We start from the raw sequence: 26,944 nt of genomic DNA, 5'->3' as shown, positions 1-26,944 counted from the left end.
GCTGATCAAGTCTTTATGGAGTCAATTCCAATTAGGCGTTTGTTCACATATTAGAGTCAAAGGTTTTTACAGACAGGATTTTAGATATCTCTTTGTATCACTCCATAAATCAGAAAAATACTGTCAACAGACATAAAAAAGACAGTTTTCTCAATGTTTTTTGGAATATAACTCTTTGTAAATCAGGCTATGAATGATATATGAACAGACCCCTCTGTAAAAACCTTCAGAATATAGATAGGAATGAAACTGTAAAGTTTGGTGTATGTAAGAACTACTGAAGTGGAGATTTCTGGATCAGAGTCTGAGAAGAAACTCATTTAGAGAAACGGCCTTTAAAGATATGTTTTGTTAAATTACTATTTACTATTTATTTATTTATTGTTATTTTGAAGACGCTACAGGTGAATAAGGTAAAACAAATAACTAATAGATATCATTATGAAACTCCCTCAGTTAATTACTGACATTTTATGAAATGTTTTGTTTAAATATGTAAATGAGGCATTAACTTAAGGTAACTTTTGGTTAATTTAGGAGAAATCTACAGACGCAAATTGACAAAGCAGCAAAATAAACACCTGAATTTGTATTTTGGATGTTTTCTTTCCACTAGTCTGATAGAAGACGTGTTATGGAAGCAAAATAGCCCAAAAATCTTTAAATTGATCCGTGCATTTAAAAGTATGTTTTCGCCTGCAGTGTCTGACCTTGAAAAAAATGTGTTGAGTGTGACATGAATGTAAAGATGGTGTTTATATGTTTTCTCCCCTCCAGTAAAGTGTAGCAGCAGTCACACTGTATTATCAGTCTGCACGATATTGAACCTTCAGATCAATGGACTCAGAGACAATGGACTCGAAGGTTTCAGCGAAGTGTGGCCCAACAAAACATCACTCAATAGAAACGTCCCGACACAAACACAGTTCAGATGATGTTAAAGGCTTGAGATGTACACATGCATGCTGTAGTGTACTGTATACACACACACACACACACACACACACACACACACACACACACACACACACACACACACACACACACACACACACACACACACACACACACATTGAAGGCTTAGAGGATCAGGCTGTGTTGTATATAGCTGTGCTCTCGTTTCTGTTTTATTTGAATTTCAGATCTCAATAATAGTTCCTTCATCTGAAATCCTCTGTGTTAACGGGTCTGAATAGTTTCTCCCTCCTCGGGGCACAGAAAGCATGAAAAAAAACAACGTATAAGCCCTGATTCAATCAGACAAAACGGTGTGTGTGTGTGTGTGTGTGTGTGTGTGTGTGTGTGTGTGTGTGTGTGTGTGTGTGTGTGTGTGTGTGTGTGTGTGTGTGTGTGTGTGTGTGTGTGTGTGTGTGTGTGTGTGTGTGTGTGTGTATGTGGAGGGAAAATTCCCATTTCAGGCATTTAGTGAATAGATAGATTGACTAGATATGTAAGTGTCAGCATGTGCCAACTACATTCAAGAGAGGCGACTAATCTGAGGATTTAAACTGTGAATTTAGATGAAACAGAAAGTATAACGTCTGTATTCTCACTTCAGGGCCAAACATGGTGTTTATGATTTTGTTTTCACGGCTGCAGGGATTTGTTTCCCACTCAGTCCCAACTACGTCAAGAGAACCAACACTGATGTTGGTGATCAAGTCTGGTTCTCAGTCTGTGTTCTAGTTCGGTGTTTTATGGGGATGAGGTCAGGACAGGTCAGGTTCCTCCACACCAAACTGGAAGAATCACAATCTGTTGCCACAAAGCTGGAAGCAAACTGTTATCTAAAAATGGCATTACCACATAATTCTTGGGCTATGAAGTATGTATAAAACTTACTGCACAAATGTTTAATACAATATCAAAAAGATCAATAAATGTCACATAAAAACAATCTAAAACAACCCTTTAAGCCTGCAGCTTTCAAATATCCAGACATCTGACATGTAATATTTCAGGAACACAATGACATCTGTGGATAAACTGGAGCAACGAGAATACAGTTTCTGGATAGATATGTTGTAAAATGTTTCAAATGAACCAAAATAAAACCAAAAGTACATTTTTATCATCTTCAAGTTTAATCCTTTGTTGTGAACTGGCCCTTTGATATTAAAGCAGTCATTCCTCATGTCCTCTGGTGTATTCTTTGGAACAAGATGTTTCGATCCTGCAGCTCTAAATTGTTAGCAGAAGAAGAAGAAGTTCTTACTGTAGCAACCACGGGAATCTGATTTCAGATACTCTGGATCAATACGCAGCAGGAATCAAACTCAGACCCTCAACATGAAATCTGAAAACTGCCCCGAGGTTATTTGTTCTGCTATAAATTACATCTCCAAGGAAAACATCTGCACACAAAAAAAAGTAAAAGAAAATCCCACAACCATCAAACACAGCTTCATCTGCTCTGGTGTGATCACTGATCTTTACACAGTGGTCCAGTGTTTCACTGCTCATACGTTATTTAACGCATACAGTTATATAACCGTGTTGCTCGGGACGCGTTTCTATCTGCTGCAGCTCTTATATGTGAGTGCGTGGCGAACGGGCAGAAAACCTGATTACCTGCCTGATGAAGCGATTCATCCCTGAGATTTCTGATCGAAGAGGTGATGCTGAGTGTGGAACAGACCTTCGAGGGGAAGCTACAGATGTCCAGGGTTCAGATGTAACAATGGTCTCTGACGTCAGAGTGTAGTAACAGTCGTCTGCAAAGTGTTCAGAACAATGCACAGAACTACCCACATGTCAAAATATTTAATTTCTCAGTAGCCTCTCTAGAGCCATGATGTCCGGAACAAAAAATAACTAAAGATTCAGGTTCAAGAGGTTGAACGGGATAGAAGAGAGTGGAAAATGACATTTTCTTTTTTAACGGTCACGACTCAGGAAATGTGAGAGCTGTGCAGACAGGGACAGTTCAGAGATGTGCTGCCAAAGTGCAGCATTGTAATGAAATTCAAATAGTTTAGCTATATTTAGCATGAGCTTGCTGGAAGCTCAACTACATTCACTGGGATCTGGAAGTAGAGAATGGAAAATAATGGGTTTTGGGGAAGTGGGAACGTGGCTGGAGGGAGAGGAAGAATGTGACATTTAAGAAGACTTCAAGTGAAGAAGAGAAGACACTTAAGGGAGTTATTCATCATGAGTGGGACGTGAAGGCGTGTGCCAAATTTCATGGCAATCCATCTGATAGGTGTTGAGATATTTCAGTCTGGATCAAAGTGGTGGATCGGCCGACCAAGAGACAGACAGACAGTTCCATCACTAGAGAAATGCTGCTAGACATTTTGAAAAAACATTATCATTACATTTAGAAAGAACTAGATATAAATAGACATATACAGTAGATAGATGGGCACAAAAATAAAAGCGAGAGGCTCTGATTGGGCTGTTTGGTGTCTATGACTTTGCACTAGACTCTCAGAGACTTCAGTGTGGCCGTCTCAGGCTTTGAGCCAATTACTTCACAGCTAACCTTGAGAGAAAATATCCTTTATTGAAATAACGACGGCTGGCTAGAGGAAGAACTACAGTACCAATCAAAAGTTTGGACACACCTTCTCATTCAATGGTTTTCTTTATTTTTATTTTTATTTGTTTCTACATTGTAGATTAATATTGAAGACATCCAAACTATGAAGGAACACATATGGAATTATGTGGTAAACAAACAAATGCTCAACAAACCAGATTATGTTTTATATTTTAGATTCTTCAAAGTAGTTGAATGAGAAGGTGTGTCCAAACTTTTGACTGGTACTGTACGTGGAAATGCTGCACATTATGTATCCAGATAACTTAAATGCATATAAAATGAACAGCCGGATGTTAATACGTTGCTGTCGTCAGTTATTCGTGAAATCTTGCAGCACTAATGCATTCAGGAATGTACTACTTGAACTGTTACTGCAGACTGCTAATAAACTCTGGATGCACCAATCATTATGAATCATTTTGTAAGCACCCTGCCAAGGATGGAACGGAGCCCACCGATGGGCGTCTGACCTCCAGTTCAGCCCCATTAACAGGCCTAATGGGGGGTCTTGTCTCAGTACATCTGGAGAGACGGGTCCCGTCGTCTCTGCAGCAGCAGGAGCCGGGGTTTTAACCGAGAATGACTCCTCTGGGGGGAGAGTGAGACAGGTGCAAGGCCACCGGCGGCTCGATCCTTCTCGTATATAAGAGACGGAGAGAGGGGGGGAGGGTCGGCTGTACTCTACCAGGAAACCTTGGATCTGGTGAGTAGCACTCGACAGGATATGTTAAAAGGGGGGGGCGGTTGATGGGATGGATCTAGTGGCTGGTAATGATTTCCAATATTTGCAGAGCTGCTCTTTGGCTATCATGGTGTTAATTTGTCAAAGTTGTAAACAGACTGTGGACTCGGCTTCATTTTTGTCTTTTTCTCTTCAGAACTCGTAGACTGAGAGCAGAGTGCTTTTGTTTGATCTATTGAGTGTCTGTATGAACTCCCCAATGAGAAAAAAACACACACATTCATCTCTATAAAAAAGTTCTTGAAGTGCAAATGATGGTGTGAAATTGGGCGAGTGAGTACATGAGGAAAAAAAGAGGAGTGATGAAACAAGCAGTGGAAACGCAGCAACGCTCACTGACTGCTTTCACATTCTGCATGCTGTTTGCTCAACTAATTCACTACAGCTATATAAAAATGTAGAAATCACTGTCAGTCACTAACAAAGGAAGTAAATGTACTGTTTTATGTGTTGTCCTTTGATTTAACTGTTGAACTGTTTGTTTTCCTCCTGATCTGCAGCTCAGGAAACACCTGGACAACATGGAGGACATCACAGAGCAGGACATCGACTGCATGCCACGGGAGATGAGAATGCAGGGTGACATTCTGTGTATGTGTGTGTGTGTGTGTGTGTGTGTGTGTGTGTGTGTGTGTGTGTGTGTGTGTGTGTGTGTGTGTGTGTGTGTCACCGATATGTGTGTGTGAGGTGTGTGTGTGTCACCGATATGGTGAATGAGGCGTAGCTCACACATGAGTCATGGCGATGATTTCACTGTCTGATGTCATCCTTTGAGACCATCTGCAGGAACTTCAACAACAGCAGGTTTCTGGAGTACATGAGGCGGTTCAACACCTCTGAGCAAAGAGAGGAGGCCATCAGGAAGTCCTTCAGCATGCTCGACAAAGACGGCAGTGGCTACATCGAGTGGAACGAGATCAAGTACGAGCACCACTCTCATCTCAAGGATATTTTCTAATTTTCAAACAAATCCAATGAAGCCATAAATGCGTATTTTCAGCTTTCCTGAAGACTGACGACGTAAATCCTAAATTTTTTGTCACGAATTTACATGTTTTTAAAGGCTGAGTTATTTCCTAAAACAGTTGGTAACTGTAGTTTTTAACAAAACATAGCATATGTTGGGGACTATTTTCAGCGGCGGATTAATCCACGTATGGTGCTCTAGTGAGTATTTGTGGCAGCAGGACGGCAAATCCTCAAATCCTGGTTTGATGTTAATGAATTGTCTCCTAATATAAAATAAACTAAATTCATGTTTTTTAGCAATTGAAAAAAAGTAATTGGGGATATTGAATTAAAAATATAAAGAGTTTTGAGACAACAATACAAATACATTTTTGCAATTATGATTAGGGAAATGTTAAAAGCAGATGTGTTTGTATTGTTGGGGGTAAATAAGGAACAATGCTAATATAAATTTTAGAATGCATAACTCACTTTAGGTTTTATAAAGTTGTATTTGAGGGTTACAAGTGTGAATGATTTTTATTTTATTTTTTTATAGAGTGATGCAGGGATGACATATTTTGTAGTCCAACAGGAAGTTGGCATCTCACTGATTCCCTCAACAAAATCATCGTATCATGTAGACACTTTTATGTAAAAGTATATATATATATATATATATATATATATATATATACTGTATATGTATATACATATATACCATTAAGCTTCTGCCATTGTCTATTCCTTTAGTACTGAACTCTAACTCTTGATCACTTTTTTCTACTTTCTAGACTGTTTATAGGTGTTGATTATTGTTTAATGACTGAATATTAATTCTACTACTATGAAAGGAGGAATTAAATATATCTTTGAAACACAAGCAATACTTAGCAATACTTTGCCAATGATTTATGTATTTTCGTGTTGTTTTATTTATGACAAATATGAAATTATGTTGGCCTCATCCTTTAATGTCTTTTTCTACCAGATGAATAGATATTTGTTCCATCCGACCACGTTTCTCTCTTCACAGGTACATTCTGTCGACTGTACCGACTGCAGCAGCATCAGCTCCTCTCTCTGATGATCCAGACGCATCGACGACAGAGGTCACCACCTCTTTTTAAAGCACTTTACACTCTCTGGTGCACTGACTGGTTGTCACCACCGAGGGTCAGCAGTTTGTTACTCTTCATGGCTCAGAGAGCTTACTCCCTTTACAAAGCTGAATCACACAATTCATTTTGTAAAGGAAATATGAGGTAAATTAAAAACATGAGCTTATTTAAGCTTAAGCTAATATAACAACTCATGAGCTCAGCGTGATACAGAGGTGCTTTAATCATAATGTGTGTTTGTGGTTATTAAAATTGAGCATACTTGGTATCACAGGGAAAATAATAGAAACTAAATTTTTAAAATACAGCTTCATTAAGTCCTTAATGCTGCCCAAACCTCACCTGGTTCTTTGTGTCTCCATCTTCACCTCATAAAGTTCTCAGATATGGTGACGATGGAGAAGAAACCGAAGAAGTAAGGTCACAAGGTCAATCTGTTCTCCATGGTGTTACTACAGAGAGAGTGTGAACGATAGGAGGAGAGGAAGACAGTTGACCCTCCCTCAAAGAAGATCGTCCTCCTCCTGTGGATCAAGAATAAAGGGACTGTGAGGACTGTTGACATCAGTGCAAATTGCTAAATGAAAAAAGAAACAAAAAATAAAGGATAAGGGAAATGTAGGTTATTTCAGGTTAATCTAAATATGTTTACTTCATTAGTTTCCTGGAAATAATTATGCAATATGTTGCAAATTAAAGGGACAGTGTGTAGGATTTGGCACCATCTAGTGGTGAAGTTTCAGACTGCAACCAGCTGAATACTCCTCCGTTCACTCCCAAGATCCGAGTGCAAAGATGTGGTAACGCTGTTCGTCTGCTTCATAGGCCGTCTTTACCATAACACTTCTTCAGGAGCAACGGAAGTCAGACGGCGGCTGAAGGCGAATAGATATTAGCAATTTATATGTTAAACTGTTCATTTGCATTTAGAGAATAGCAAAAACTTTGCGGTAGTTCACAGTTACATATAAACTCATCTCTAGGAAATTATACGAAAATATGGGACCTGTAAAATAAAGTGTCACCAAAGTCTTAATTACACAAAAAGTAGACTTTCATTAATTTTATTTTATGTAGATTATAAAACATTACACGGAAATATGCAGTTAAAATACAGTTTCTTTTTTTGTTTCACACCCCTGCTGTATGTTGTCATTAAGGTTTATTAAGGTTTTTTAAAAGTCACTTTCCCCTCCATCTCATTTACAAACAAATGACAAAGGGAATATTTGAAACATTTGACATATTTTGTTTAGAAAGAAATAGAGAACCACAAAAGAAATGAAACAATAAAGACAATAAACACTGCTATGGTGTTTACCAAGACACTTCATTAATCTTTCACAACTTGTAACTCTGTAAAACTTTTCCCACAAACATCACAACCAAATGGTTTCTCTCCTGTGTGGCCTTTCATGTGTCTCTTCAAATTCGACTTTCCTGAAAAGCTTTTCCCACAGACATCACAACCAAATGGTTTCTCTCCTGTGTGGACTCTTATGTGACTATTCAAACTCCCCTTTCCTGAAAAGCTTTTCCCACAGACATCACAACCGAATGGTTTCTCCCCTGTGTGGACTCTTGTGTGTCTTTTCAAATTCCCCTGATCTGTAAAACTTTTCCCACGGACATCACAACTGAATGGTTTCACTCCTGTGTGGACTCTTTTGTGTTTCTTCCAATTCCCCTTATCTGTAAAACTTTTCCCACAGACATCACAACCAAATGGTTTCTCTCCTGTGTGGACTCTTATGTGAATATTCAAACTCCCCTTTCCTGAAAAGCTTCTCCCACAGACATCACAACCGAATGGTTTCTCCCCTGTGTGGACTCTTATGTGTTTCTTCAAATTCCCCTGATCTGTAAAACTTTTCCCACACACATCACAACCGAATGGTTTCTCTCCTGTGTGGACTCTTATGTGTCTATTTAAATGCCCCTTTCCTTTAAAGCTTTTCCCACAAACATCACAACCGAATGGTTTCTCTCCTGTGTGGACTCTTATGTGAATATTCAAATTCCCCTTATCTGTAAAACTTTTCCCACAGACATGACAACTGAATGGTTTCTCCCCTGTGTGGACTCTTATGTGTTTCTTCAAACTCCCTTTATATGTAAAACCTTTCCCACAGACATCACAACCAAATGGTTTCTCCCCTGTATGGACTCTTATGTGTCCCTTCAAATGCCCCTTTCTTTTAAAGCTTTTCCCACACACATCACAACCGAATGGTTTCTCTCCTGTGTGGACTCTTATGTGAATATTCAAACTCCCCTGTTGTGAAAAACTTCTCCCACAGACATCACAACTGAATGGTTTCTCTCCTGTGTGGACTCTTATGTGTTTCTTCAAATTCCCCTTTCCTGAAAAGCTTTTCCCACAGACATCACAACCGAATGGTTTCTCTCTTGTGAGAACTCTTGGCGGTGACTCTATCTTTTGTTTCACTCTAAAACATTTCTTATTAACCAAACAGCTGGAAGACTTTTTTCCAAAATGACATAACATGTGTCTCTGAAGAAACCCTTTGTAGTAAAACCGTTTACTACACTTAAAGAAGCTAAATGATTTGTTGCCAGTGTTACATCCCACAACATTTACAAGGGCTTCCTTATCTTTCAGAGCATCAGCAGACTCAGGTGCCCTGGTCTCCCTCCAAACATTGTCACTGTCTTCACTTTCAGGTCCAGAATCTGACAAAGGTTCTTGCCAATCACCATAACTGACTTCAGTCTGAAAAGATTCTGAAGCTTTTTCATCATCAGTATTTGGACGTGAATGACTATGTGGATTTAGGTCCCAGGCTGGTCCTGATCCCCCACAGTCCTCTCCTTCAGTTTCTGTTTTTATCTGTGTAGCTGAGCTGCCGGCTGGCGGCTCCGCCTCTCTGTTGTCCTCTGTTTGGCTTTGATGGAGCCGTGAGGACTGAGGTTTGTCATCTTTACTCTCCACAGTAACAGTGATATCATCCTCCTCCAGTCCATAAAGCTGCTCTCCCTGTAGATGGGTCCAGAGTTCCTCCTGTTCCTCTTTTACATGGAGGCGCTCTGGGTCCTCCTGGTCCTGGTCCAGGCACTCAGGGGGGACATCTTCTTTAATTACCAAAAGCTGCTGGATATCTGCAGGGAGCACATTATGGACAAACATGTTTTCAGACTTCAGAATCAGCTTTAATAGTGTGGACATACAAGTAATTTGACTATATGTTTTTTTCGCTCTCTGTGTACATACATGGAATTACACAATCGAAAACAATGAATAGAAAACAATTATACACTGACATTTGTAAACACAAATACAGTAGTGCACCGGTTTGTTGTAAAAGATTGTTTTTATACGAGGTAGGCGGACGTCACATACGCGTCATACAGCAATATTTTTATATGTATATATATATATGTTTAAAATAAATAAATGAATACACAAATAACTTTAGCATGTACATATTTAATGTCTCACTAAATGTGTGATTTATTTGTGTAGCTATAGTACAACATAACCTTTAAGATCAACTGGTTTACTGACTGCTTTAACCACATTAAAGGTTATTCCAGTGATGATTCAGCATGATCATCCTTCACTTCATCTAAAATACCACACAAACAATGTTTGAACACAATTTCTGGGAAACTAGAAACCTTTTAGTGTTTTCGTCTTGATATAACATCTTTGGATATTTATTTCTGAGCTTTATATTCTATTGTAGCTTATTTAGTGATAAAAAAAAAAGTCTATTTTACAAATAAATAAGTGGGATATGGAAGTTTTTGGAGGAAAAAACAAATAAAAACAACAAAAGAGTTCATCACTAAAATCAGTGTTATTCTAAGACTATAAAATGTGAAACTAACTTTCTCACTACAATTCATTAACTGAAAACTGTGACCAAAATGTGACTTAAACCCGTAAAATAAACGATAAAGACAGAAAACCTATAAAAATGCACAAACCTGCTCTGTGTAATTGAACTTTCGGGTTGAAAACGGCCTCCAGTATTTTGTGTCGTCGCTCCTTTTCTCTTAAACTACAAAGTTCCTCCTCATAATCTGCTACTATTCTGTCAAACAGCCTGAACGTCTCTTCAGCGGCCGCTTCGAGTCGCTGTTTCACCATCAGTCTGAACATTTTATAGTTTTGACATGGAGACAAACAAAGTCCATAAACAAAATACATAAACGTTTCTTCAGCTGTAAAAAACGGATTAAAAACTGTTTGGAGTCTTTCAAACAATAACTGCTGCCAAAGAAAAAAAACAAAAAAAAACAATAACTGCTGCCGTTGCTAGGCTACCATTGCTAGGCTACCATTGCTAGGCTACGACGCCGACATTGCATTTCAGTTATTGATGCTTTAAAGTGCAGTACTTTTGCTTGTAACAGAGTATTTATACACCTTAGTACTGCTACTTTTGTTATTAAGTTTAACTATGTATTATTATTATTTTTTCAATTCATATACTCTGCCCCAAAAAATAGCTATACAAACATATTCCTACTGATTAATATTAAAAAATGAATCAGTAGTTATCGACGGGCTTGGGTCTAAGTGCTAAAGACAGCATAGGAGAGTAAGACAGTGCTGAGAGAGAGACACATATACTTGTTTTTAAAAAATCTTGGAAAAAGTCAATTCTATCACTTAGCACTCTTTGATAAACAATGTGTGCTCGTATTCCTCCATAACAACACAGGCTTCTTTAAACAACTTGAGCATGCTCACGTTATGATTGTAATACATCAAGCGGAGATCATCCTGTTATCACAACCTTTTTTAAACAAGGTATGAACTGGTAGTGTCTTTTGAAAAACACAAAAATCACACCAGCTTTGACCTTTAATTCTGTGTTTAATTCTGATTTTAAAAGTGTGATACATTTTTTTATTATGACAAAACTCCAAACTATTTAACATATTTAATATTTAAGCTGTCCTCTCTGGGGAGGAGGTGGAGGCCATGATCCAGGCTGTATGTACTGATGGAGAAGCACCAACTTTTTTTACATTGCTCTCTCTGATGCACTGACCTGTTCTCGCCACTAGGGGTCAGCAGTCAGTAACTCTTCACATCAGAGGGACAGCAGCTCTCTCTCTTTAACTTTTGAATCATACATTTACTTTTTATACAATGAATCTAAATGCAGACATGAAAGCTGCTTTCTGTGCTTTGTTTGTTTGACTCAAAGGCTGTGACCACAGAGGATGAGCTCAACAGGATGCAAACACGCTCTAATAATAATGTGAGCACATGTTGTTTAAAGAAGTCCACGTTGTCATGGAGGAATAAGGGAACACATTGTTTATCACAGAGTGGCAAGGGACAAAATGTACCTTCTCCCAAGATTTAGAAAAACAAGCTCATTAACGTGATACCTTCATGGAAGTTTAAACAGTATTCACACCTTCAGCATCATCCACTGGGTTTGATTTTCACCTGAAACGATGGGAAAGAAAATGGGTTCCACATCATGCAATAAATCCAAATGCATATATTTATATCTCAGTCTCAGAGAGGCCTCAACTTGCACACTACAGACTGCAGTATATAATTGTAACGTTCTGCTGCAAGACATTTTTGGCATCGCTGCAAAGCCTGACTCATGCACTCCCTAAAGCAGCAGCCCCCACCCCCACCCCGACCACACCACGCACATCTGGCTCAATGTGTCCCTAAGACATGGAGAATTAAACCAAAGAGGTCACGTGATCAATCTGTGCTTCAGAGTGTTACTACAGAGAGAGAGAGAGAGAGAGAGTGTGTGAAAGAGGAGAGGAAACCAGAGAGGCCCTGCATACTAGATCATCCCTCCCTAAAGAGCCAACTTCTCTCTCATGAATTCAAGGAGTGTGAGGATCTTTATCAGTTTGCCAAATGACAAAAAAAAAAAAAAAATCATGGTTACGTCATTAATCATTGTCTGTGTCCAAGGCATTCAGCCTGTTTTCCTGTTAAATGATAGAGTTGTTGGCACATGTCTGACACCTGAATACATATTTCCCTTAAAAGCAGCTCCATAAAACAAATACATTCTGAGAATGACAGTCTGGACCTTTTGTGAGGTCTGAGTTCCTGTTGCCTGTTTAATGTTGTGACCAAGAAAGTTTGGGGGGGTCATAGTTTTTTTTTAGTCATGGCTTTGCAAGTTTCCTTGAAAGAAATTATTAGTAATTTGGCACCAAAGACAGGGAATTAAAGAGATTTGATACGTTTATTTAAGTTTAGTCTGGAAACTTTATTCTCCATATATAATAAACTTTTCAGGACTATTCCCTACATTTTTGTATCAGTTAATTTCTGGGAGATTAAACTAAATTATGGGACCAGACAACAAAGAAAGAAAGACTCACAAACCAGCTGAGATAAAATCACAGGTCAGTTTATACAGATTTTAAAAGTTCAAAATCAGAAATTGCACTATAAAGTTTTCCCCTTCCCTGTTTGCAGTTTGTTAGAATACAACCCAACACTTCAGTCAACTGTATCACTTTGTCAGAATATGTATTGATTCCACGTTGCACAAAAAAAAAGGAAATGTTAAATAGAAATGGTCCCTGATTAGCAGTTTGTCTTTGGTTTCTTTTCTCGCCCCTCCATCTCAGACCTACAGTGTGTCGTCATTGCTGTTATTACAATAATTCTGATATTGAAATGGAGGACGTGATGCCTCAGTCCAGTTCTGGGTTCAGTGGAGACATTTTTTTGCCCGTCGGTGCTGCGGTTCAGAGACGAGTCCAGGTGTCCAGATTCCACCAGACGAGTCCTTGGCGAAAATCCACAACAGAGTGAAAATGTCAACGACTTCCTCCTTTGTGTTGTTATGGAAACGTCCAGAATCATCTCAGAAATGTCCACCTCAGCAACAACAACCAAACTACTTCACATTTAAAGAAAAAAGGCACTGAGAGTCCAGTGGAGCCGACGTGGTGTTCTCATCATCACACTGTGGCACCTTGTGAACAAAAAGTACACTTGTGTGCTTAAAAAAAACAAATAAATTAAGTCCCTTAAACTAAATACCCCTTTCCCCAATGAGCTCTTTCATCACTTATTGTTACCTTCCACAGTAAAACACACAGATAATGTAATCTGAGTAAATGTCAGAATAGACTTGGTCACTGCCAGCAGGGATCAGACCGTGTATTTAAGGCGTTGGACAGGATATTTAAAGAAAAGCGGCCGAACAGATTGCAGTCTTATCTCTTGTCAACACACTGTATCTCACGGTAACGAGACACGACTGTGACTCAGCCAGAGAATGATTGTATGACGCGCTCTGAGCTAGGAAACGTGGCGATCAAATGTAAATAACGGGTGAAAAAAATGATTCAATGCAGACGTCGAGCGCGTGCCTTAAATTGCAATCTCTAAGACTCTATTTACATAAATGTCCGTTAAGCCGCCATCTATGCCGAAAGGATCGGTGATTGAAAGTACAGCAAGATTTATATGTTTGCAGTTGTGTGAACGGTGTGTCTGTGGTGACATTACTGGAAAAATGCTATTATTACAGTTTCTCTTACACAATTAAAATAGAATTATGCACACGAGTCCGAAAAATAAGTCAGTATGGACTCCAGACTGCTGAGCTATGAGCTCAATGCTTTTGTTTTCACTTAAATAGAAATTCTAGATAAACCAGGACTGAAATTAAGATTCAAGTCTATAAAGTTGTAAAACAATATATAGAAGAGTTCAATAAAAATCAATAAAACAATCTGTAAGCTCATTGCTTTGACAGTCACGTTAGCTGTACAAAATAATACAATAAAATCAAAAACTGATGACATTTCTCGCTTCTTCTTTCACAAAACATGGTTCAAGTCCTCAACTCTTTGCATCTCGTAAATTCCTCCTAAAAAAGGAGGAACGAAGACACGACTATTCTGTGACCTCAAACAAATAAAGGCGCTGTGGTGCTTAAATCCAACGCTGCTCTCACAAAGTCCACAGAACACGAGCGCTCTGTGGACTTTAACAGGATTTACCTCAATGTAAACAGATTAAAAGTGAACTGTAGACATATTCAACATAATTCAAGTTTTAACCAGACGAATGCAGGATAAAAATAATAAATCAGGATATATTCTATAGCTGTTGAATTATTTCAGCCTGAATCCAAGTGGACGACGAAATATTGATCAAATTCTTTTTAACCAAATTTAGTCTGGTTTTGAACGTTTGGACCCATTTTTCTAGGAGAACAAAATGTTTTTCTTTAAAAATAATTTATACAAATACTTTAAAAAAAAAAAAAAAAAAAAAAAAAAAAAAAATTCTCCATGCTGAACATTCACTGCAGCTGTCAATAATAAAAATAAAAAAAGTGTTCTGCTCAGTTCAGAGAGTCTTAGAGACCAGGCAGGATTCAACCTGAATTCACTTGTGCATGTAGAGTTGTATGAGGCTGGCCTTGTGCAGCTTCTGCCACAGAATCATCTCCAGTTTCAGGTCGTGGTTGATGAAGAAGCCCACCGGGTGGAAGATTTGGTCGTAGTAGTGGTCCGAGTACTTCATGTAGTCCTCCGTCATGAAGCCATACGCGCTCACCTTCATCCACATAAGAAACAAAAGCCACAGTCAGGATTAAACAAATACTGTCATCTGAGACATCTAATCATTCTACAACCTTTTAAATCATGTTTGGAAAAGGTGAAACCACAAAACTGTGATGACGTTGGATCTGAACACGCCTGTGTGCGATCCGACTATTGAATCAAACAGTTTGGCAAACCACAACTTCATCTTCCCAGAAACAAATAGCCGCTTGTTTGAGTCCCTGGCAGCACAAAGGCAAGTCTGCACAAGTTCAGAGATGGGTGCGTTTACACCGACCGACTTCTAACCATCAAAACATTCTCACGCTATCAGGCGAGTGAAGACTTGTCCCGCAGTGAATAAACAGCTGACTGACAGTAAAAGTGCAATAAACTAATGATGCATTCCACCTGGTCGCAGGTGTGCAGCGCAGCCAGCAGCATCACGGCACCCGTTGACGGACGGTAAATGTCCTTATATTTGGTTTTCAGAGTGTTGGAACGAAGGAATCTGAAAGAGTCAAACAACACACCATTAATAAATCTACAGGCACATAGACAGACAGCATGATTCCCCTTTTTTAAAACTCTGTCACTGAGTGGTGAAACTTCCCTCTCAGCCCTCCCGCTTCTCTTTTAATCTCATTTCCAACTATGAGCCCCGGCTGTCATTCTGTCCACCTGCTCTGAGGATAATCTCGCTCACCTGTTCCTGAGGTAACGGACGAAGTCGGGGTGGTACATCTTCAGCTTGGCCGCCGACACGTCCTCTCCGAAGTACTTGGACGGACTGTGGAATAAAAAGTGGTAGAGATAAGACAGTGTGCCACAGTGAGGTTTGAACTCTTCTGTTGGTGAGCACAGAGTGAGAAAAACACCCAATTGTCAGTACAATCCATTCAAACCACAAAGCTCAGCCTCACTGTGGGGCTACAGGAAAAGTCAGTTGATCACCAAAGTCAGTGGGGTTCATCCTCTGGGGATCATGAATGTCTGTTCAAAATTTCACAGCAATTGATGTCATATTTGTTGAGATATTTCCTTCTGGACTCACACGTTGATCTGACATTGACATCCATAGAGCCAAGACGCTAGCATGGCTAAAATGCTTGTATTGAGTTTCTTGCTGAACATATGAAGAAGAACAATAAAGAGCATCATCATCATCATAATCATCATGACTTACTCTTTGGACAGGTCACGTCCTCTCTTCACTAGAGTGTGTGTGGCTGCAGCCTTCATCAGCAGATAATCGCGGTCGTGATCCGGCAGAAACACGTATCGGGTTTCCTGTTGGAGAGCAGCAGAGTGTGAGATTTAAGCATTTATTTTTTGTTTGTGATCTGATTAATGGGGATTTTTCTGATAGACAACATAGAAACTGGCAGAAAGATATGATTTATCGATTGAAGTAGCTTTAAAAAAAAATTAATAATCCTAGCAAAATGAATACGAGCCAGTCATAGAGCAACATATCCTCATACAGCGGTTTGTCTGTCTCACTTTTCATGAGTTTTCTTAAAAAATAAAAATATAAAAGCACTACAAGTGTACATTTCTGTTTGTTACATCCATACAGTCTTTTCAAAATAAACTTCTGCTTTCACAGAAAACAACTGAGTTCAGTTAAGACACAAAACCACTTAGTTAGGTTCAGGAGAAGTTTGTGGTTTTGATTAATAAAATTACGGAAGAAGACTCACTGAAGAACGGAAGTTATGTCATGAATAAATCCACAGTGACTTCTTGTTTCACAGAAATGTTTTTGTTTGACATTGGCACCTCCCTACTTGTTGCAGTCTTTATACCTTGTATAGCAACGAACGCTGTATGAGAACAATCTGCATGGAGTCATGAAGCCCAAATGGCAAAAAAACTAATAAGAATATTAGCAGAAAAAGATTTTAAATGGACAAAAAAAAAAGACCAAAAACAAGTTTTATGTAATTTAAGCATTTTATGGAGCAAAGATTTCTTATTTTGGTCCTTACGCTGGACAGAGGGGGTCCTTTGTACCCTACGCCGGCGTAGTTCTTCATGGAGTTCATCAGCGTGTTGGTGGAGAAGGTGTAGTGGGTGGTGCGAGACCCCACGTCTTCCTCAAAGCCCTTAATGATCGCCCCGTTGGTCCTGAAGAAACACAAGAGTCCACAAACACAGATGAAAACACACACATAAAAGGACAGAACAACATCCTGGTATCTGTCCCCCACACACACACACACACAAACACACACACACACACACACACACACACACACACACACACACACACACACACACACACACACACACACACACACACACACACACACACACACACACACACACACACACACACACACACACACACACACACACACACACACACACACACACACTTCAGTGAAGTTTTTTCAGTTCAGCAAATTCTAACCATCATGAGTTTGATCCAGTCCTCAGAACAAGGTATGCTTGTATTTTTTTTACTGCTCCTCAGCATAAACCCCGGCTGGATTGAGAAAGTCTGCAAGAATCTTTGTGAGGCCAGCTGGAGAGTCTCAATACAGCTCTTACATTTCCAGCAATCGTTGCTTTGAATTAGACCGAGTTTTTAGAGTCTGACAGTAGTCCAATATTATCTATGAACTATTTCATTATGTATAAATTTGCTTGCCAGCCCGAGTTTTGGACAATATTCTGCCCGTCCTCTTGTTCAGTGTCCCAGATGCCCCTTTTTCGTAATTGTCCTCCGTCTCTTTGGTGCTCACCTTCAATATTTTGCAATTAAGTGGCTAAACAGATTACAGATATTCAAAAAAAAAGGTGCAATAACAAGTTATTTTATGACAAATATTACGCAACATTTTAGAATTTAGGAGCGTTAGAGATCATTTTGTGGTTATTTTAACAGTTACAATTTCAGTGGAGTTGTAGTGTTGTAGTGTTCAAAATCAGTGACTGCATTTTGAAGTTCTGTTGATTTTTAGTTCACTTTTGTACTTGCTGATTCAGATTTTAGACAACAATTATATATTATATAAATCACAATACCAAATTTTTGAATTTGTAACAATTTTGTGATCATAAAATAAACATGAGTCAGGGGCGTTTATACAGTAAAGAATAGTTAATTATTTTTTTTAAAGGTTCAATTCTTTGAGACACTAACTATTTCTCGAGACATTTGTACATTTTTGGAATATTGAAAAACCTGCAAACATGCACACAATAGATTTGACTGTTGGGTTAGAATTTAGCTCTAGTAAGGAAACTCTTTATGTAGGATCAGAGTCAGTATCTACCTGAAGACATAGTGGTGACCGTCGATCTCCTTCCCTTTCTTTGAATCCTTCAGGATCCCCCCGTTTCCCACCACAGCACAGCGGATACACTCCGATTTATCGCCGCGATCCTTCCAGTCGTCAAACATCCTCCAGTTAGCAGAAGAGTTGAGGACAGACAGAGTTTCCTCCAACGCTGTTGACACAGAAAAAGAAACACAGCATTAATCTGGATGAGATTTATTTAACACACAGCTTTTCAAAAAAAATCATTGAATCATGAGAAAAAAAGATTTATTTGCTGAACCACAGATTATTTTTGTGCCCATGAAATTGCATCTGCCTACAGATTCAGTTATTTGTGATTGGTCTGAAAGAACAGAGCCCTGAGGCCACATGTGTGGGCTCTCAGACAGGAAGCTACAATTATCTGAGCAGTGATGAGGCACACATGTCCTCAATCAAATTATCCACAATACTTTGCTTCTGTCTGGTTCTATTGGAATGTAATCAAAGAGCAGACTATCAGCTTTAAACGACCGTTGGTCTCTACACAAGTCGATTTTGTTCTTCTTCTGTTTTTTTTTCCTTTATTGTTTGGATTTTAATAACATATTTTGTTTTCATATTGTGATGAAGTGTTTTTGTAGGAATCCAAGGAAAGAAAAAAATAAAAATAAATAATATTATTAAAAATAAATATATGTATATTACCTTAAAGAATGTCACGTGTTTTGCAATTAATCTAATGTTTAAATGTTTTGATGCAGATCCACATACAAGAAGTTTCTGATGAATAACAAATGTAGAGCTATACTATATTATAAAGTGGGTAACTGCCATGGGACCGGGTTCCACTGTGTGCTTTTCAGCAATTTCATTAAGTGCAAATAAAAAAATATATATAAAAAAATGATTAAAATTAATTAAGAGATTAATAATAAAATGTAAACAAAAAACTAAAATGGAATAAATAAATTAAATTAATTAATTAAATTAATTAAAAATAAGACAATAAAAAAATATAAAAAATTTAGAAAGACCAAAACCAAAAACTCACTCTTGTAATCGACCCCCCCCCAGCCGTGTGTTCCTGGGTAGCGGCTCAGGCGCTGGTGCTGTTCAGGGGTGACGTGTTCGGCCCACTGCAGTACCGGAATGTCTTTCAGAAACGCTCCACCAAATTCTGTCTTTGTGACCCGACTTTGGATATCGTCTGGGCAGTCCTGAGGGAAGCAGGTGACACGGCCTCGTTGTTATCAAACCACACACAGAAGGATCTCCCTCTACACTCTACATACGACTTAGGAGCAACAAACATTTGAGTCCCACATGCTCATTACAAAGCCAGCATCATTAGTTCCACTTGGCAGGTAGCACAACCTCATGATTAACCCCCAGACTCTCACTGGAGGCAGTTATCTGGGAATTACACGGCTGCAAAACAACAAACGCTTAAAACAAGAGCCACTGAGAAGCATATTCATTATTAAATGTACATGCAAACATTTTGCTGACGTAATAAATATAAAAGCACATGGGAGCAGACAAGGAAGCATGAAAAGGTTTCTCATAAGCAAACATGGCAACAACGTTTCGCACTACCTTATCTTGGTAATTGTGTTATCTGTGTTCTCTGTGGAATCGATGAACAATTCAGCCTGTGAGTGCTCTCCTATTATGCAAAAGCTTAATAGATTGCTATTATATAGATGCATTACTTTTTTGTATGAGGCGTTTCACTAAAAACACAGACCCACCCAGTGTGGGTGTGGAGCAGCCGCCCCATGACAGCATCTCCAGCCTGGTGACGAAAACCAGAAGCGTTCGCCACAATCTGAAGAGCCAATGCTGCACATGTGTGCTACACCAGATCATGTGACAACTCTCACTACCTGTTGGTTTGTGCTATTGTTATTAATCTAATGTTATTTCCGCCTAGCATCCCTGTTTTGCATAATAACAATAAATTATCCTTGAAATGCAAACAAGTGAATTGTGCACACGTGTAACTCACCGTTTGTGGTGGGATGTCTTCAATCATGTAGGTGTCTCCGATGAAGGGGGCTCTGTCGGTCCGACTGCCTGGGTGAGCTGGTGTTGCAGGACCAGCGCTTTGATCCTCGTCCTGTTCGCCCCGTCAGACCCGGACCTAGACTTTGAGACATCCGGGGCATTGTTCTCTGCTGGTATGTGTGGAGCGGGCGTGGATGTTTGAGTCTTTACAGTTGGAGTCGGTGCGTGTTCATGCCGAACCATTCCAGAGGAGAGCTCTGGGTGAAAGGTGGAGGCAGGGGGCGGATGGGTCCACTGGTCTCTGCTGGTCTCCAAGTCAAGAGGCTCCTTAGAGTCTGATGAGCCGCTGTGGAGGACAGAACAAGATTTGGCGTTGAGCCCGTCAGGTGACTGATGGAAATAAATCATCTGACCCTCGCTTCCTCTCTCTCTATCCAACATGTTCTCATGTGTTGTGTGCACTTTCTTATAGGAATAGTTTGTTAAATATGCCTATTTCTTATACTTATACTTATATTTCTACTGTTTAACACCGTTTCTAATGTTATGTGAGATCCCTTTTTTTTAAACTATATTTACCTGACTCTTATTGCTATTGTATTTTGTGTCTGTATTACTCTTTATGCACCTAATAAATTATTACTCTATTGTTGATTTATGTTTACTTATTTACTCTGTTTTTTTTTTCTTATTCTTCTGGTATAATCTTTTATCGATCTCTGGTGCAGGAATTTCCTTCTGGATTAATAAAGTCCCATCTTATTTTATCTTATTTCTGTTCATGACCAGGGTTAGATGAGAGGAGTTATAATAGTAAACTAAAATTGTATAGAACCTTTAATGCAAGAAATGCAGCACAAGGCTTTACAGATAGAATCTGATCATAAAAAGGTAAACTGAGACTTAAAAAGTAAACGTCTTGTTCACAATTAATATTTGTTAACTCGGATACTGAGGCCAGAAGCAAACACAGACCCCTCCCAATTTCTCACTGTCTTATCTGTGTCGAGTACAGATAGAAGACCGCCTCAGAAAAACACTCATTACAATAAAAATAAATTGAAGTAAAAAAATATTAGGATTGGTTGCAAACATTTTAAAGAAGCACTAAAGACTTTCAGGCCTTTAATAGGAAAAAAATAGCTTAGCTTAGCATAAAGACTGGAAACAGGGGGAAACAGCTAGCCTGGCTCTGTCAGAGGTTTCCAGAATCTCAAAATCTCACTAATCCTCAACATGTTGTATCTTGTTCGTTTAGAGATACCGTGTGGACTAGTGAGTTTTAGAGGTGTTGGTTGAAGGATTACCTCTGAGCAGGTTAGCCATTTCCCCATGTTTAGGGGCTTTATGCTAAACCAAGCTGAGGGCTGCTCACTCCACATTCATAAACAGACAGATATGTGGCATCTTATCTTACTCAGGAAGCAAAAATGCATATTTACCTGAATATCTAACTATTGCTTTAAAATGTATTATGGTGCATTATTTTTATTATGATGACAGAGAGATAAATAGCACATAAAAATAACCAAAGTAAGATTTATTCTACTGTTGAAAACTATTGCCAGTGTGCGTCTGTGGCTAAAAAGGGGTAAATGAGAAGATCCAACCCTTTAATTAAGATGATAACTTTCCACACAGTAACACATTAATCATTTGTGAAAAAAATGGGAGGATCCAAGGTTTATTTTGAAAAATAAGCTGATTTAAGACTCACACTGCATAACAGGGAAAACACATTACAGTCATAAAGATTAGGGACGAGGCCGCATTTCTTCTGAGCAATTAAATGTTTGCGTGCTTTTCGTAACTCACTCAAGGTTCACTCACTAGCTTTTTCTCCCCAGAGCTTTCAGATTAAAGTTCTCCTCAGAAGATGGAGTTTGTCAGTTGCCATGGAGATAGCTTGGTTACCATCACATGACCAGAGTAAGTATGAAACTTATTGGGGAGGGAGATGAGGAAGGAAGAGAAAGGCAGCTGAAAGTTCTGGATTTAAGATTTTTTTGTGTCGTTATATTTGTCAGATATTTATTGTAGAAGTAATCCTGTAGTCTCAGGTAACCATGGCGCTTATCTTTATCCCCTTTACAACTTTTTAAATTGTCGTGATGCACCAGATGCTGCTGTTGTTTCTTAGCGGAGAGTAAACCTCATAAAGAGGCGTCAATGAGGCACAAATGCAATAAAGCAGCTGAATTTAAGTGTCAATGGAGCTTGTTTATGTTGAACAAAGATCAAAAGTTCAACTGCAGAGGGAACAGGAAGTCAGTAAAGATTTGACATTTCACCTTAAAAGAATTTGTAGAGAGGAAGAAAGAAGATAAAATAAAAATCCATCACATGTTCGGCCCTAAACATGCGTTTAGTTTTGAGGAATGCAGGGTAAAATATTCTTTAGGACCCTTTGGGTGGCATTTATTGTGATAAAAAAAGACTATTATTGAAGATTAAAAATAATAATAAGATTCCTTATGTTTGTATTCTCCTATTTGTTTCAATTTGACATACATTTTTCCCACTAAAAAGTTAAATATTACAAAGATTTTACTGTGTTCTTTTGTCACATGACTATTTAATACATATTCTAATAATAATAATATTTAAAACAGTGTCCTGAATATAGTTATATAGTCATATTTTAGTTTTATATACTGTATGTTGATTTAAATATTCACTTTCACAATATAATAGTATCTCAATAGGATCATGGCAAAACAAAATACAAAAAAAATATTGTGGTTTTTTGCAAATGCAAAAGAAACCTCATTCCATTAAAAACATGGATTGCTCCTCCATCAAAAGGAGCTACAGAAGGGAAGAGGATACTCGTGACCTTATTTTGTTTTTTTACAGGCATTCAAGTTAAAGAACAGCTTTTAAAATGAGAGACCTTCAGGCTCCACACGCCCACAACATAACATTCAGGCCACGTCCACACTAACCCGTTTTCAAATGAATCCGCATATCTTTTTCTCCGTTTGCACCGAGCGTCCACACTACACAGCGTTTTAGGGCACCGAAAACGAATAAGTTTGAAAATGATGACGTAGGCGCCGGCATTCGCTATTTGATTGGTTCTTAGCAGTTATGACGTGTCATTCCCTAATTCGTCACCCCCTTACCACGTGACCCCTTTCCGGAAGAGAACAACAACAACAGCCTTGGTACCGATCGACTACCAGGTTAATTCAACATGGATAATGTGGTATTTGTTACAAATGTTTGTACATAGACGTTCAAACATGTAGGGATTTAGGACCCATGGCAACCCGGAGGGGTTAGGTCTTTGGCTTCAGCTGGAATCAGCTGTTATGGAGAGATTAGAGGGGCGTGTCCCGCGGCCTTATCAGCCCTACAGAACGGACTAATGACGGACTAGTGTTGACTAGTGTTCATTTAAAGTACATGTGCTGTCTGTGTGGGAGAGACAGAGTTAGACCTGCAGTGTTGTAACTAAGCTTGAAAAATACAACTTCTAAAAACTTCCACAAAATGTGTCTGTTTAGAGTTCATGGAGGAAGATTTTAGAGGGAGTTCTTAAGAATCAAGCACAACGAGTAGTGTAATCGTATTATCTGTAACCAAGCAACCAATGCACTTCCTGTTTACACCGGCATGTGCATGCCCAGTGTACGTGAATAGTGACGTGATATTCGTTTTCAGGGGAGCAAGTCTGGACGCACATCATATCAAAAACGATGCTGAAACGCATGTGTGGACGGAGATCTTAAAACCCCGTTTTCATGTGAAAACGGGGTTTTGTGGACATGGCCTCAGTGTCTGAAACAGACCTTTTGAGAAACAGCCTTCTTTTCCATTTCTCCGCCCTGACCTAATGCGTTGTATCTGGATCTGCTGCTCTTAAAGCTGGAGCGCTGCCCGTTATAACAAAGCTTACACTTCACATACGCGTGTTAGAGACCTCCAGGGGATTTTTGTCATTACTGTGTGGCTCCTTTGTTAAAACCACAATGACACAACTAGAGGGGGAAGAAGTGCTGGTTACAGAAAAAAACAAAAACTAAAAAACATGGGACTTTTCATACCAATCATCATTTAGAGCTTCAACCCTTCCTCCTCATTTTACTGCTCAATCTGACCTAAGTTCAGTTCTCATGAGACTGCCTGGTCTCCTTGTGTGTTAATGATTGACGCAGTTTGAAACAACTTTATTGTGTCAAACATTTGTTTTATTGTCTTTTGCCTGTCTTTTATTTTTCTTATTCTGAGCTCTTCTCACTGGTTTAAAGTGGGCAGGGCTCAGTTGTGAAAATGTTCAATAAGTTTCGCCTTATATTTAAACAGCAACCTTAAAGTGTTTAGCGTCTTTAAGTTTATATATTTTCTAGGAGGCATGACGCCGTTTTAAAATGAATCACTTTGTATTATGGGAAGTGTTGGATCAACTTTTTCAGAGCTTTCCTGAAACTAGGGACTAAAAGTCGGCATATGTTTGTCTCTGCTGCGTTAATTTTTACTATTCTAATTTAATCTAAATCGCCTCGCAAATCCCCTATTGTTATGGAAGTGCACATTTTTTACATATTACTCATGCAGTGTCTCTTTATTTTATCATCACATACAGGTACCCACATTTTCCAGTGTCATATAATACCCCTCTCTCCGTCTTCTTTATATTGTATATGCTTTTATTGTTTGTTCTTACATGTTTTTACACCTTTGAGTTCCTTTCAAAGCGCTTTACAAATATTATATATAATTATTATTAAGTGTCCAAAGACACCTTTAAATAAACAGAGCGGGTGCAGCACCTCCACTCACCTCTTGCTGGTTCCGTGTTTAAAGATGTGGAAGTGCTTGGGGGGCGACATGGACATGGACACCATGTAGACGCACAGCAGGGAGCCGACGGTCAGCACGCCGAGCAACAGCCTCTTCTGGAGCCCCATCCTCCCCGTCACGGAGCGTGTGACCACCACCGCCAGGCCGTGTGTGAATGCCCTGACCTCCTCTCCGCACTCAGGGACATGAGGAGGCAGAGGACGGAGGTAGAGGAAGAGGAAGAGGAAGAGGAAGAGGATGCCGTCTGGCTCAGGACAGTCCCTTTTTTTTTTGGTCAGCCAGGCGGGGGGAAGGCGGGGGTGTCAGTGAAGGTGGGGATTTAATTAGCCCACAATAGGATCTGGGCTCCACTCTGAGCTTCTCTCAGCACAACTACAGTGAGGGGGAGACAGAAAGAGAGAGAGAGAGAGAGAGAGAGAGCTGGAACGAGGGCAAAGACTTTATCTTTCAGTGTCAACAGAGTCCCAAATAATCCCTTTTTAATGAAACCTTTTCTCATGCCCCTGAACACAAAGTGCAGGGTCACAATCTTCATATCTTTTTGTGTGCTACTTTTATTTATCTCCTCTCTGCTCACACTGTTCTTGCAAGAAACAAAGTGAGTAAAAGATTAACACTCTGAGAGGAGCTCGGCAGGAAACATTTAGGCCGCTCTTCCTAAGCTGACAGAAGTAAAACAAGAAAAGAAAGTCTGCTGCAGTTGATGGCCGACAACAAATGCAGGAAGCCAGAAACCCTATCTGACAGGAAACTGCTTTCGTAGTCAAACCAATGTTAGTCTCTAAAATGTTCTGAAGACATTAGCATAAACTCTGAGCACAGCCCTCTCCACTTCTCACCTCTTTGTGAGTGTAATAAGCACAGCCTGAGGCCAGGCCTCGCGAATCTACTCTCTGAACTTTTTAGGCAAATTTGAGGAGAAATCTACAGACGCCAAAAGTAAAAGCAGTAAATTAAACAACTTAATGTTTATTTTGTCTGAAAGAAGATGTGTTGTGGGAGCTTAACAGCTCAACTTTGACTCAGAGTCAAGTCTTCAATCTGCTTTTCTAAAATCCATCAATCCTCACAAGTAGTCACTTGATAACGCGGTGAACCAGGACGATTATAACGGCCCTGATGACAATGTGAGTGATGCCGTTTCCCCCGGCCCGTGTGAATAGGTTCTCCCACTGGCCGAGGCTAAAAACGGGGGAATGGAAAGAATGTGTTGCAGCGATCCAGTGATAAACTCAGCTCTCTGATAAGAGACACAACAGGAAAACTCTGGAGGAAGATATCGTTCCAATCAAAACAAAACAAAATACAGTTTAAGCAGAGAATTCTACTTTCAGTAAATGTCCTAAAAGAGATTCAATAATCCCCCTTATGTGGCTGACAAAGAGTCAGAGCCAGAAATAAGAGGGGAAAGAAAACATACATATGCATCAGACTGTGACAAAGCATGACTCAATCTCTTTTCCTTTTAGTCAGAGGACTCTACTCGTGGCTGCCTCTCCTCTCGTCTAACAGGGACAAAGATCTTCAACTACATGATAAAGTTAAGAAAGAAAGCTCGTCCTCTCACCAGTAGAGAGTCTTCTGTGGTTTCAGTCCGCCCTTCACGGTGTTAACAATGAAGACATATTCCTCTATGTTGGGAGCTCTGCTGCTCATCTAGTGTGGAGCGACTGCACTGCCAGCCTCGGCACTGTATGGGCGGGACCATTGTGAAATGAGCAACAGCTGCTGGCAATTGGTCCACCCCCCTCAACTCCACTGCATGGAGGGGAGAGAGAGAAGGAGAGAGAGAGAGAGAGAGAAGCGAGAGAGAGAGAGAGAAGCGAGAGAGAGAGAGAGAAGCCCACTTCAGGCTGCAATAGTCCAACATGAGCAGGCAGCTCTGAGGATCTCTGCTATGCTCACAAGGTGTGGAGTCCCTGAATCACACACAATCACACACACAATCACTCACACACACACACACACA

The 26,944-nt window shown here is 39.5% G+C and overlaps 2 protein-coding genes across 2 annotated transcripts; both read right to left on the bottom strand.

Annotated features, from left to right (window-relative positions):
- Window positions 1-7,691: 7,691 nt before the first annotated feature.
- LOC129091802 (zinc finger protein OZF-like) lies at window positions 7,692-9,506 on the bottom strand. The gene is made up of 2 exons (XM_054599497.1): window positions 8,022-9,506; window positions 7,692-7,877 (listed from the first exon to the last, which is right to left on the bottom strand). Exons 1-2 carry the CDS (start codon window positions 9,504-9,506, stop codon window positions 7,692-7,694), a joined length of 1,671 nt encoding a protein of 556 aa, XP_054455472.1.
- Window positions 9,507-12,658: 3,152 nt separating this feature from the next.
- st6galnac (ST6 (alpha-N-acetyl-neuraminyl-2,3-beta-galactosyl-1,3)-N-acetylgalactosaminide alpha-2,6-sialyltransferase) lies at window positions 12,659-25,705 on the bottom strand. The gene is given in 10 exon segments (XM_054599312.1): window positions 12,659-14,903; window positions 15,302-15,401; window positions 15,597-15,680; window positions 16,077-16,180; window positions 16,882-17,020; window positions 18,175-18,349; window positions 19,214-19,379; window positions 20,171-20,238; window positions 20,241-20,515; window positions 24,955-25,705. Coding segments are annotated over 10 exon segments (1,410 nt in total). The 5' UTR covers window positions 25,083-25,705; the 3' UTR covers window positions 12,659-14,732.
- Between the last annotated feature and the right edge of the window lie 1,239 nt (window positions 25,706-26,944).

The sequence above is a fragment of the Anoplopoma fimbria genome, chromosome 5 (assembly GCF_027596085.1).
Source record: "Anoplopoma fimbria isolate UVic2021 breed Golden Eagle Sablefish chromosome 5, Afim_UVic_2022, whole genome shotgun sequence".
Lineage (NCBI taxonomy): Eukaryota > Metazoa > Chordata > Actinopteri > Perciformes > Anoplopomatidae > Anoplopoma > Anoplopoma fimbria.
The sequence above is the reverse complement of the archived record's forward strand: the minus strand, read 5'-3'. Positions and strand labels throughout refer to the sequence as shown.